At 52.2% G+C, this 13,632-nt stretch overlaps 1 protein-coding gene across 1 annotated transcript; it reads right to left on the bottom strand.

The window, feature by feature from the left end:
- Positions 1-5,533: 5,533 nt before the first annotated feature.
- Positions 5,534-12,713, bottom strand: LOC106815114 (rho guanine nucleotide exchange factor 10-like protein). The gene is made up of 2 exons (XM_014819541.1): positions 7,700-12,713; positions 5,534-7,303 (listed from the first exon to the last, which is right to left on the bottom strand). The coding sequence occupies exons 1-2, from the start codon at positions 12,561-12,563 to the stop codon at positions 6,681-6,683; spliced, it is 5,487 nt and encodes a 1,828-aa protein (XP_014675027.1). The 5' UTR covers positions 12,564-12,713; the 3' UTR covers positions 5,534-6,680.
- Positions 12,714-13,632: the final 919 nt, after the last annotated feature.

The following is a 13,632-nucleotide window of genomic DNA, read 5'->3' as shown; positions in this document are numbered from 1 at the left end:
ATACCAGCCAGCTGATGAGATCATGGAGGTGAGCGGCCAAGAAAACAATAGCCCATAGGCTGTTGCCTGACATTGTGTGAAGATTGCGGAATTGAGGCGTTTTTTCACGAGATTTTCGGCGGTTTGGACGGGTTTGACAGGTTTTTTCATCTACGAACACGCCCGTGGGTATAGGAGCATGGCCCTCGTGAAATGCATCCAGATCGCTTTGGCGGTCTTGCGCCGCCTATAGGGAAGATACATAGATAGATACATACGATTACGTAACTCAATATTATTTTAGACTAGCTGCTGGCTACTTCCCATGCGCTGGCGTAAAATCGTCTACTAATTCATATACTCAATAATTGGGAACACAATAGGAAGTAATTGCTTGCGTAAAAATCGACAATAACATTGCCACAGAATATGAATATTTAGAAATCATTCTAATAAGATTAATAGCATGGAAAAACTGTTTACGTATGACATTTAGTATGACAGCACAACCCAACTTAGAACCACTGGAACAATAATAGTAATATGGTGTAAATGACAAAAGTTTATAACAGCATGTACGAATGGGTTGACTTTTCATTTGAAAACCTCTTGATAAACAATGTTTTTCGTGTTATTCTCTGGTGGAAATATGTAGAATTCCTGGCCGTCTCGAACTGTTGCAGCTCCCCACGTAACGCATGCACGTATGAACGATAACAGCATGTACGAATGGGTTAGCGCTTCTCATTTCAAAGCCTGCTTGATAAACAATGCCAGTCGTAACCTTTGAACTGGCTGTGCTCTTTTTAGCTCGCGTGCTCGGTTTGGGTTTCACAATCGTTTTCGGTTTCGGCAGCTGATGGAATGAGTGATCGATTTTTTCTCTGTGTGGCAGCACTGTACAGTCAGTGCTGACAATGTGTGAAGATTCACGAATTGAGGGGTTTTTCACGGATTTTTCGGTGAGTTTGACGGATTGGCAGGTTTTTTTCAGCTACGAACACCCCGGGTATAAGAGATGCCCTGTGAAAATTGCATCCAGATCGCTTGGGCGTTTGGCCGCTATAGCGGAAGTACATAGATAGATAGATAATAGATACATCATACGAAACTTATATTAGACTAGTGCTGGTACCCGCCTGCCGCTGGTAAAATCGTGCTACTAATTCATACTACTAATAATGGGACACAATAGGAACATTGGGTAAAAATCGACAATAACATTGCACAGAATATGAATATTTAGAAATCAGTCTAATAAGATAATAAGCATGGGAAAACTGTTACTATGACATTTATATGACAGCACAACCCAACTTAGAACCACTGGAACATAATAGTAATATGGTGTAAATGACAAAAAGTTATTATAACAGCATGTACGAATGGGTTGGACTTTTCATTTGAAAACCTCTTGATAAACAATGTTTTTCGTGTTATTCTCTGGTGGAAATATGTAAAGATTCCTGGCGTCTCGAACTGTTGAGCTCCCCACGTACGGCATGCACGTATGGCACGTAACAGCATGTACGAATGGGTTGCGCTTCTCATTTCAAAGCCTGTTGATAAACAATGCAGTCGTAACCTTTGAACTGGCTGTGCTCTGTTTTAGCTCGGTGCTCGGTTTGGGTTTCACAATCGTTTTCGGTTTCGGCAGCTGATGGAATGAGTGATCGATTTTTTCTCTGTGTGGCAGCACTGTACAGTCAGTGCTGACAATGTGTGAAGATTCACGAATTGAGGGGTTTTTCACGGATTTTCGGTGAGTTTGACGGATTGCAGGTTTTTTTCAGCTACGAACACTCCCCGGTATAAGAGATGGCCCTGTGAAAATTGCATCCAGAATCGCTTGGGCGGTTTGGCCGCCTATAGGGAAGATACATAGATAGATAGATAGATAGATACATACATACGAACTTATATTAGATGTATATATATATCAGGAGTTAATAAAGACAAATTTGTTTATTTGTATTATATATATATATATATATATATGGGACAAGAGAATATTGACAGGCAACTTCACGGGATAATGTGATTCGAATGAACTAAAGTGGGCCTACAGTCCAGATGAGAGCGGATACTAGAGAAGCGTTGCCGAAGGAGATGTTGATCCCAATTGCGCTAAGCGCAGATCTTTCGCGCAGTTCCGCCGCAAGGCGCACCGCGACCGCGGCAACGTCCTACGACAGTATGCAGCGCTGGCAGCTATGGATCCGTGCGCCGAATGAATTGGCGGGCGCACGGGATCCATAGCTGCCAGCGAACAGTCCGCAATTTTACTGGGGGACACAGAGGGTAGACATTTGGGACGTCAACAGTGTTGACTTGCTATAAAAACTGTAACCGAGTAATCTGTTCGTAACCGAGCTGTGTGACGCGAAATCCAGAAGAAAGACGTGTCGAAATTCTGACATTCCGCGAACCTTGCCCAGTAATGCAAACGGCTGTCAAAATCACGAAACACCTACCGGCGCTCTTCGCGCCCAACGCTGCAACGTTTTTGCAACGTTCCAATGGCGAGGCTCGTACGGGAGTTGGAAAGCAGCTGCGCCGCCTGCCGCCGCTATAGCCCATAGACTGGCACTCTCTCGCACCTCTCGGCTTAGCTTAGTCACTCAATGGCTAATCGAGGTGGGAGCGAGTCCTAGTCTATATATAGCCTTTGCACCTCGCAACCTTCTTGAAAGAGAGTAGGCCTATACTAGAAACATGAACAATTCGTAGTAAATAGATTTCGTATTTAGTTAGCATTATATTTTTATTGAAACGCTTCAAGTGCCTGTGTCTAGTATAGCCTAGGGGGTATTCTAACCCTAGCAAAGAGCGTTTGTGCTAGTCGTATAGTAGTCTAGTAGTAGCTAGGGTTCAAGGATAGAGAACATGGCTCCCAATATTATATGCGGCCCCAATGTATGGCATGGCCAATAAAACCAATGTCATTTACATCAATCTAAATATAATATTATATCAATATATAGGTTAGGGTTATGGTTAGGATTCGTCATTATTAGTAAGTTAGTTAATACTAGTAACAGAGTTAGTCATTATTACTATTACTATTAGCTCCTGCGGTCCTGGTAGTTACTAGTACTAGTACTAGTAGTGCTGGTAACTTAGTAGTACTACTACTACTAGTACTAGTAGTAGTAGTAGTAGTAGTGCGGTCGGGTAACAACGCATCTTTTGCGCAACGCCATCTTGTACACGGTCTCTAGTGCCGCTAGTGGCTCAGTCTAAACGAACTGATGATCATGCAGTGTGTGCTGTACGTGCGGGCTTGACGCACTGCCAGTGGCTGGTAATATGCAAAAACGGCAAAACGGGCTAGAGTCTGAGAGGAGATGCGAGCGCGGGGTGAACAGGTTCATAAGGAGAAGCAAGATGGCTACGATAACGAACACGCGATGTCACGATTCCAGGTTAGACTGGCACGGACGTTAATTCGGGCAAGTCTCTTTCGCTACACTAAAGTTATAGTTACTGCAGCGTGTGAAATTCTCGACCGCGCCAGTCTAACGAAAATTGTCTGCGAAATGCCTCGGAGGAGAGCCCTCGGTGGCGCGATCTATGGGCCGCGATATGTACCAGAATTAACTTCAGGGCGTTAAATTAAATAAATTCGAAGTCGTTTTTATAGGAAAAAACGTACGCGCGAAGAAAAAAAAAACACAATTCCGACCATTCGATTTATTCTCGCACTACGTGCAAAGTCCAAAAATTTCGGCAATGGCCAGAACTCCTCAATTCACCGATTCTGGGGCTTTATCTACTACACAAAGTGATTTGCGTATATAGTTATACATATTGTGGCAGCGAATTGACCCTAATGGCGCCATGAGATGGCGCTGTTCGCGCTTTCGCGCGCGATCCGGGCTGCAGTTTGTCTAGTTAAGTAAAATCAGATTTAACCCAAATTGTGTGCAATAGCATGACCATGCAGGGGTCCCCTGAAAACACGCACCAGTCAATAAATTATTAGATTTCCAACTACGATATTAATAATTGAGAACTTAATTCAGTAGGCCCCTACACTGATTAGGTAAATCTGACTGGTTATGCACATACAGATTGCGTATCATTACTATGTGTACAGGTACGCGTGCGTGGCATGCATGTGCACGTAGACGTGCGTTCGTGCGTTGCGTGGTGTGACGTACACCTGCGCTGCATGCATGCGTGCGTGCGTGTGTATGTAAAACAGGTGCCGTGCGTGCGTGGTTGTGCGTGCGTGTGTGCGTGTGCACGTATACGTGCGTGCGTGCGTGCATGCGTGTGCAAGTACACGTTCGTGCGTGCGTGCGTGCGTGTGTACGTACACGTGCGTTCGTGCGTGCGTGCGTGCGTGTGCACTTACACGTGCGTACATGCGTGCGTGCGTGTGAACGTACACGTGAGTGCCTGCGTGCGTGTGTGAGTGCGTGCGTGTTCACGTACACGTGCGTCCGTGCGTGCGTGCGTGTGTATGTAAACGTGCGAGCGTGCGTATGTACATATACGTGCGTGCGTGCGTGTGCACGTACACCTGCGTGCGTACGTGCGTGTACACGTGCGCGCGTGCGTACCTGCATATGCACGTACATATGCGTGCATGCGTGCGTGCGTGCGTGTGCACGTAGACGTGCGTGCGTGTGCACGTACACGTGCGTGCATGCGTGCGTGTGTGCGTGTGCACGTACACGTGCGTGCGTGCGTGAGTGCGTGCGTGGGCACGTACACGTGCGTGCATGCGTGTGTGCTCGCGTGTGCAGGTACACGTTCGTGCGTGCGTGCGTGCGTGTGCACGTACACCTAAGTGCATGCGTGCGTGCGTGCGTGTGCACGTACACGTGCGTGCATGAGTGTGTGCGTCCGTGTGCACGTACACGTGCGTGCGTGCGTGCGTGCGTCCATGTGTGTGCACGTACACGTGCGTGCGTGTGTGCGCGCGTGTACATGTGCACGTAGACGTGCGTGCGTGCGTGCGTGCGTGTGCACTTACACGTGCGTACATGCGTGCGTGCGTGTGCACGTACACGTGCGCGCGTGCGTGCGTGCGTGTGAACGTACACGTGCGTGCGTGCGTGTTCACGTACACGTGCGTCCGTGCGTGCGTGCGTGTGCACGTACACCTGCGTGCATGCATGCATGCATGCGTGCGTGTGTATGTAAACGTGCGCGCGTGCGTATGCACATATACGTGCGTGCGTGTGCACGTACACCTGCGTGCATGCGTACGTGCGTGCGCATGTAGACGTGTGTGCATGGGCGCGTGCGTGCGTGCGGGCGTTTGGATGTACACGTGCGTGCGTGCGTACCATGCGTGCATGCGTGCGTGCGTGCGTGAGTGCGTGCGTGCGTCAGTGCGTGCGTGTGCACGTAGACGTGCGTGCGTGCGTGTGCACGTACACGTGCGTGCATGAGTGTGTGCGTGCGTGTGCAAGTACACGTGCGTACATCGTACTAGTGTTGCCGCCTATCGTGGAGTTATGTACTATTCGCTAATTCGAGTTAAGGTAACTCGAGTTAGCTTAACTTCGATCGACTGGCGAGGATAAGCTAACTCGAGTTACGGCCCCGTATAGACGCTTAACTCGAGTTAAATTTCGTCGAGTAGACGAGGCTATTACTATTAGCGAAGAATTATTTATTCAATTCAGTTTGGGGGTATTCATAGTTAAAAAGCTCAGTATTTTGCGTTGCTCTACTGAATTTATTTTCTAAAATACTAACAAGGAGTCGACATGCTGTCTAATGTAACAATTTCATCATTAACACTATAGATCAATTAATTACTCGCTAATTACAGAGCCTAATTCTACCGTCAATAATAATTGATAAAACGTACGTCTATTATGTTTACTAGTTATTATATATGTATATATATATATAACTAAATATGTATGTATGTATGTATACATACTTAACCAATTTCTTTTATCTATAATTGGTAGCAGTGTCTCGAAAAACTGAGAACTCAGACAGAGTTGCCGAACAAACGTGCAAGCAAGCACAGTATTCACGTTTTTGTGCGACTTCGCGAACCCCCAAAATGCCACGTCTACAGTGGGTATACAGAACTGAACCATCTTTCATGTCGACTGCACTCTTTCTCCAACCGATACCTGCTCGACTAGAGACGAGTCAAAACTGTCTGCTCATCGCAAACCCACAACCGATATTGGCATATATGCCTGACCCGAGTGACAGGCAGATCTAGCTAATGAGCATTGCGATAGGATGTCCTAAAACTAATGCTCAGTAACGACGTGCTGCTAGGGCGACATTCTGGCATCCACCGCATACAAAAATAGATTAGCATGACAGCTCTAGCAACAGCATCTGAGACGGACGTGGCCATCTCGCTCAGACAGAGGTAGTGAAAGTCACCTGAAAAGCTACCCCGCCATGTGTTCACGTCTCTGTTGTTCATCTTGGAATCTACGGCCATCCTATGAGCTTCATCTCCCACGCCATGTAGTGCTGTTGTTCATCCCGCAATCCACGGTCAGAGATCACCCAACGAGCTTCATCTCCCACGTTATGTAGTGCTGTTGTTCATCCCGCAATCCACGGTCAGAGATCACCCAACGAGCTTCATCTCCCACGTCATGTAGTGCTGTTGTTCATCCCGCAATCCACGGTCAGAGATCACCCAACGAGCTTCATCTCCCACGTCATGTAGTGCTGTTGTTCATCCCGCAATCCACGGTCAGAGATCACCCAACAAGCTTCATCTCCCACGCCATGACGTGCGCGTCGCTGTTGCTCACGTCCTTCGAGCTTAGCCGTGACCAGTTGAAGTAGCCGCTGCCGCCGCTGACCACCAGCATCGTGCGCGGCCGGCCCGCACTGCGGTTCTCCAGCCCCGCGGCCGCCGCCGGACGACTCGCGATCCCGTACTCCCCATCGTCATCCTCCTCGTCATTGTGCGTCCCCCCGCGCACGGGGAACTTCGGAAAGAGCGGTGGCGTCATCGGCACGTCGCCCTCACGGGGCACGCTCGCCGAGCACTCCGACTCCGTCGTCGAATTCTCGCGTTCAAGGTCGGCCACGTCGATGTTCATCAGGCTTCCGTACATCGACGTGATGCGGTCGAGGTTGGTGCGCGGCGGCGAGGGAGAGTGGGCGCCGCTGTAGCCCCGCGCACGCGCCTCCCGGTCAACGACGCCGCGCAGGATGCTGCGAACGTTCTCATCGTTGAAGCGATAGTTCTTGCGGGTCAGCGGCGGCGGCCCGCTCTCGGGGATCGCCGCAGGTTGGGCCACCTGTGAGGCGGCGCCGCTGCTACGCGTCTGCTGAAGCGATTTTATTTCACGTTCGTCATCGCTGGTTGACAAATCTAATAGAATGGGGAAGGCAAGAGATGTACTCACTCGTTACTCGAGCTACTCATTACTCACAAATTTACTCATTTTATTAATTAACAACTGGTAGAATGACTACAGTCAAACTTGTATTAATTAGTATTATTTATTTCGTATCGTTTACTATGGAGCAACTCTCTAGAACGATATCTGCCTATAAAGGACACTTGGCATTTCTCTTGAGTCATGTACAGTTAAATCACTTCTATAGGACAGGCACCTATTTATAAAGGACAGTATTTGGGTTTCCCTTGATTGACCACCCTACATATAACTTTGATTGCTTAATTATCAATAACGAGAACATGCTATTGATAAGTTATTTGATAGTCATTGATAAGGCTATTGATAGGTCATTGCTGCAAACTTACGAGGAATATCCGTCACTGCGTAAGGCCCCTCGAATACATCATCAGATGCTGCAGCTGTTGTCGTTGCTCTCGGGCCCTCCTCCTCCTCCTCCTGCTTCCTCTGCTCCACGTTTGCGTCGTACACCGTGTCATAGGTGTTGTCGGTACTGCTCGGTACATTCACGTACGAGTGCACGGCAGGCAGCGCGGGGACGGGCGCGACGTCGTCGTAAGCCGGGACCCCCTTCTCCTCCTCCTCCGCCGCCTCGTCGTGGTGATCGTCGTCGTCGTCCATGGACGGGACTGCGTACGGCGTCGTGTACACGTCGTCGGTGTCGTCGTCGACCTCGCTCGCCGGCGGGGCTTCACGATTCCTCACGTTGTCGTACGCAGACAGGTTGCTCACGCGCTTCGGCTCCTCTTCGTAGGGGGCGCCGCCGCTCTTCGTCAGACTCCTCGGCGGCTGCCTCTGCTGCATCGCGGCCTGCGCAGGCAGGCAGGGCACGAGCATCGTCACAGCGCTCTTGTGCGAGTGATAGGAGACGATCGCCTTGTTGCTGATGACGGGCACACCCTCAAGCCGCGGCAGTGCATACACAACAACAATGCCCACGCTCGTGCCGATCCACAGGTACCCAGAGGAGGCGACGAGCGTCGTCACGGCGACGCCGGATCCGCGCGGCTGCTTGCGCTCGCCGAGCAGCCGGCCAACGGCCGACGCGACGTTTAGCTCCTGCAGCAGCTGGTAGGTCTCGGCGTGGAAGAGCCGCACGAGCGGGGTCGTGCGTATGCTGCACCAGACGCCGACGCCGGCCCGCGCGAGGGTGCCGACACTCGCCGCGCGCTCATGGTGCACGTAGAAGCTGCGCCGCACAACCTCGGCGTCGACGTCCAGCAGGAAGATCTTGCGGCCGCACGCGCACCACAGTGTGTCACCAGATGGCGCTGGCAGCATCGCGGTGACAGGCGCATCGCCTAGGGCGACAAGCGTCGCCGCGTCTGTGCGCCAGCCTCCGGCGAGCGCGCGCCGGTACACGGCAACGCGACCGCTCGAGAGTGCCACGAACACACGCCCGTCAACGTGCGCAAACCCGGCGACGCCGGCGCCCCCTGGCGTGCAGAACGACACCAGCTCGGCGCGCGTCTGGTCGACCTTGTAGATGCACACCTCGCCTGTGTCCGTGCCAAGCCAGATCGTCGTGAACGGGTCCTGCGGCACGACGGCCATGCACTGCACAGTGGCGCGGCAGCGCAGCTCGAACGAGTGCACGAGCTCCGGGTGCGTCTTGTGCAGTGAGATCACCGTCATGCTGTTGGCGCGTCTGTCGCTGCTGCACACCCACAGCTGGTCTCGCGGCACGCCCGCGGCCGGGGCGGCGGTGCAAAACGCCCCGCATCTCACCTCGGTCGCCGCCTTGCCCATGTAGACCGGCATCGGCGCGACGAACAATGGCAGCTTGCTCCTCGCCTTGCAGTCGTCGACGCTGTCAGCGATGTCCCACGCGGGGTTGTTGCTAGGCTCAAGCGCCACCTGGCACATGTGCAGGTCGGTCAGCCAGTCCTTTTTCGACTTCGGCGTCGAAGTTTCGAAGGCGAAGTAGAACCTGCCCTGACTCTTGCTCTTCGACGGCAGCGATATGTTCACCTGGCAGACGCTGAACAGCGCGATCTCGTCGTCCTTGGCACGAATCTCGCACTGCAGCTGCCGCGAGAACTGGTGCATGACGTCGTGGTTGAGCGCCGGCAGCGGACGGTGGAGCGATGACAGCAGGCCGTCAATCTGCGACACGACGGTGAAATCGTGCACGAGAGAGTTGAGCTCGTCGTAGCGCAGGTGAATGCCGCTCCTGATCGCGCCGGGACTAACGGATCCCACGGCGGACGAGACACCGCCCGACGACGAGATGACGCCCGACGACTTCTCGGTCTGCTGAGACACGAGCGACACATGCGAGCCCTTGAGACGCGCCGCGTGGATGCCGCTGAACGCGACGCTGTCGACGACCTTGATGTCGCGAAGGTTGACGCTCCACTTGAGGTTGTAGCAGCCGCGCGACTTCGTGCCGCGCTCGCCAGGCAGCTGCCGCTTCGCCGCCGCGCAGATCAGCATGTCGTTCATGAGGATGAGCTTGCGGGGCTTCCGGTGCTCGCGCCCACCGCCCTCGTCAAACTCCAGCTCGGCGACGGCGTCTTCACGCACGAAGAAGCGCGCTCCCTCGACGATGGACTTGAGCGCGAACTTGACGTTCATGCTGCGCAGGATCTGCTTGACGGCGAGCCGGTGCTCGCTGTCTAGCTTCCGGCGATTCAGCTTCTCGGCGAGGCACTCGAGAGTCGTCAGCGCCATCTGGAGGGAAACGCGGTCGTAGTGCCCCGCCGGCGTGCGCTTCATCAGGTCCTGCAGCAGGAGGATGTACTGCGGGAAGCGCTGGACGGGCTTCACCATCAGCCCGAAGAACGACAGCCGGTCCTTCGACATCACCTGGTTGTTCTTCATGAAGTCGGCGAACGGCGGCCGCTGTTTGCAGAGCCGGCGCGCCGTCTCAACGGCATGCGTGAAGTTGTTCACGAAGTCGCTGTAGATGTCGACGATGATCGCCTTCGAGAACGACGCGATGAACACATCGCCGATCTTCTCCTCGTCGTGCCACTTGCTGACGGCCGCCGCGAGGCCGATGCGGAACATCATGTGGCACTGCAGGATCGAGCGCACACGGAAGAACATCGTCTTCACTTTGGACGCGCCGACGAGCGGAGGAACGGCGTTCAGCAGCTGGATCTCGTAGTCCTCGACGAGCTGCGTCAGCGAGCTGACGTACGAGTTCTCCGTGTCGACGACCTGCGCGACGACCTTGCGGCGCACCAGCTCGTTCTCGGACATCGCGTCGGGCGGCGGCAGCGGCATGCAGGGTGGCGGGTGCCGCGTCGTCAGCAGCCGCACGTCGGGGACAAGGTGCTCCTCGTCGTCGATCTTCCTCCTTGCGCGCGCGTGCGCCTGCTGTGGGTCGTACTGCTCCGTCTTCTTGCTGCGCGTGATCTTCTGCAGCAGCGTGCGCGTGGGCTTGTCGCAGACGAGCGTGCTGTGACGCTGTGCGAGCCCGTCGTCGCGCGGCGGCCGCACCGTCGTCTCGTCCCCGCTGTCGCCCGAGCTCGTGTCCGACGACCAGAATATCGTCGACTCGCTCTCCGCGACTTCGGTGAAGCCAAACTTCGGAGCGCGTATCTCCTCGTATATCTCGTCATCGTCAACGAAGTAGTCGTCGCTCTGCTGCCGCGCGATCGGCACGCGCTCGCCCGAGTCGTCGTACAGATTGTAGATGTGGCCGGTCTCCGGCGACACCTCGTGTGTGCGCTCCGTGTTGCCCCGTGAGAGGCGCCCGTATTCGTTTTGCGTCGAAGTGCTGCCTTTGGAGTTGCTCAGCCACAGGTCGTCGTACTCTCCCTCGTCCACGGCGCAGACGATGCTCGCCTCCTCCTCGGTCGCCGCAGCGACGGCATCCTTTGCTCGCATACACGTGGCTTCGTGTCCGGGCTCTCCATGGTTGGGACAGAAGGGACACGTTGCATACTCATAGCCGCTTTCGTCCGTCATGGCAGACCTCTCGTGCGGCAGAATAACGTGCGTTTTCACCGTGTACTCGTGCTTCGTCAAGAACTGCCCGCTCACATCTTTGGTGTCGACTGGCAATTGATCTGGAGATGGAAAGGCTGGCACCATCGGTTCTTCGTAAACGCTAGCTGTCAACACATCCATGTCGGCAGAATCAGACTTTGGCTGGTGGAGGAGAACTCCTATACGATTCGATGCGAATGGCATTTCTGCAGAACCGTTTTCACCTCCTTCATTTGCGTCACTCGCAGCAATGACATCCTTTAACTTGGCATTATCTGCCGATGGTTCATACACTACATCGTAAATATGTGAGACTTTTGGCTCTATAACGGGCTTTGCTTGGCTATTTTCCCCTACAGATGCTTGTTCCCCTATGTCAGCAAGCTGTGACGAGTTATCACTAGTTAGGCATAAGTCAACTACAGTGACCATACTGTCCCGGTCAAAGGCACTGCTTGTTTGTTGACCAACTGGCATACCTTCCAAAGCCTCCTCGTTGGTAACATCAAGTTTCCTTATATCTGCGTCTCTATCTTCTGAAGAGCTTTTCTCGTTATTTGACCGATTAGATTTACGCACTTGTGCATATAGTGGCATTGGCTTTGTAGGGGCCACAGTTGTTGGTGGTGGCGGTAGTGCAGGAGGGGCAGTTGTTTGTGGTGTTGGGGGCTTTTTAAGAGCGGCAGTTGTTGGTGGGTGTGGAGGCTGACCAAGCGGTCGCGCTATCGGCTTGAATTTCGGTGGCGGCGAGAGCGGCCGTTGTGCCTCTTCCGAATTCGCCTGTTGTTTTCGTGAAAGAGGTTTCGCGAGTGGAAACGGAGCAGGAGCAACCAGTGCTGACCATGTGGCGGGCTTTTCCGCAATAGTTGGAGACGAGAGAGGTCTTGAACTCGCACTAGGCTTTGCCACATTTGGGGGTGAGAATGGTCTTGGAGGTACAGTTGGTTTCGATGATGTAGGTGTGAATGGCCTTGGCACTACAATTGCTTTAGTCGTGTTTCCAGTGGGAGAAAATGGCCGTGGGGCCACAGCTGGCTTTGGCTTGTTGCCAGTAGGTGAAAATGGCCTTGGTGATAGAGCTGGCTTTGGCAGGACAGCTGGCTTTGGTGACAGGGGGCGCATGGGTAATTCACTATCCTTCTCGCCACAGACATTTTCGCCTTGACTTTCACTTCGGGGCAGTGCATCTTCCTTGCCAGATTCACTCTCGTTTACGACACTGTCCAGTTGCTTATCAGCGATCACATTTACAGCAACAGTTACACTGTCCATTTTGCTGTCGATCAAGTCACACTTGCAACGCCGTCATGCAGTGATCTCCAACGGTTTGAATCCTTCGGGTTGATCAAGCAAATAAAACCAGATGTGACATATTCTTCCTAAACAACATATATAGCATATACCAACATGTCTACGCATCCCATTGGCACTTACTTATTCTGACATACATGTAGTAGATAATAAGATAGTGCTGCATTAATGTAAAGATTAATTCACTGTTGACATGCAGTTGCTAGCAAATTTGTACTACTAGTACTAATACTAGTACTACTACTATATAGTAGTATTACGTATAGTAGTACTAGCTACTCACTGAGATCATGAGATGCGTTATCACGGTCTTTGCACATAGAAAATAATGATGGGTAACATTCTGCTCCGTTTACTAGTACTAGTAGTAGTGCACGAAGGGTCGTTGTCGTAACAGGTACTACAGATATGTACCCGAGGTACATATCTGTATACACAAATGTACCTGACCAATGTTGTTTCTACATAACCGTACCGCTGCGCTCCATTTACGTACCTCGGCGGGAATATATTCACATGGCGCGAACGGCGGGTGTTGCTATCCCCCGGGCGTGGAGGGACGCCGCACGATGGCAGCACTAGTATTAGGATTAATATTATTCGTATTAGTATTAGTATTAGTATTAGGTTATGGTTAGGGTTAGGATTAGGATTAGGGTTAGGGTTAGGGTTAGGGTCACTGGTTAGGGTTAGGGTTAGGGTTAGGGTTAGGATTAGGATTAGGGTTAGGGTTAGGGTTAGGGTCACTGGTTAGGGTTAGGGTTAGGGTTAGGGTTAGGGTTAGAGTTTTTTGCATCATGATATCTGTCCCCACACCATAGATTAATTTTTGTGGATCACACCGCCTATATAAAGCGCTACGAGATATATATATTTAGTGTTAGGTTTCCCGTTGGAGGTGTTGGAGTTATCGTTACCGTATGAGTAATCATTTTGAAGTATACGTCAACTGTATCACGTGACCGTCCCTCTACGCCCGGGGGATAGCAACACCCACGGTGAGCTGGACCGATTTCCGGCTTTTACGACA

This window comes from Priapulus caudatus, unplaced genomic scaffold (genome assembly GCF_000485595.1).
Source record: "Priapulus caudatus unplaced genomic scaffold, Priapulus_caudatus-5.0.1 Scaffold1044, whole genome shotgun sequence".
NCBI classification, from domain to species: Eukaryota; Metazoa; Priapulida; class Priapulimorpha; order Priapulimorphida; family Priapulidae; genus Priapulus; species Priapulus caudatus.
Note: the sequence above shows the minus strand (reverse complement) of the source record. Positions and strands in the feature narration are given on the sequence as shown.

What these genes read in the sequence shown, in the direction of transcription:
- LOC106815114 (XM_014819541.1), bottom strand. Translation starts at nt 12,563, where the DNA reads ATGGACAGTGTAACTGTTGCTGTAAATGTGATCGCTGATAAGCAACTG. An exon ending in CGCAGTGACGGATATTCCTC is followed by an intron (nt 7,304 to 7,699) that starts GTAAGTTTGCAG and finishes CCATTCTATTAG; the next exon opens with ATTTGTCAACCAGCGATGAC.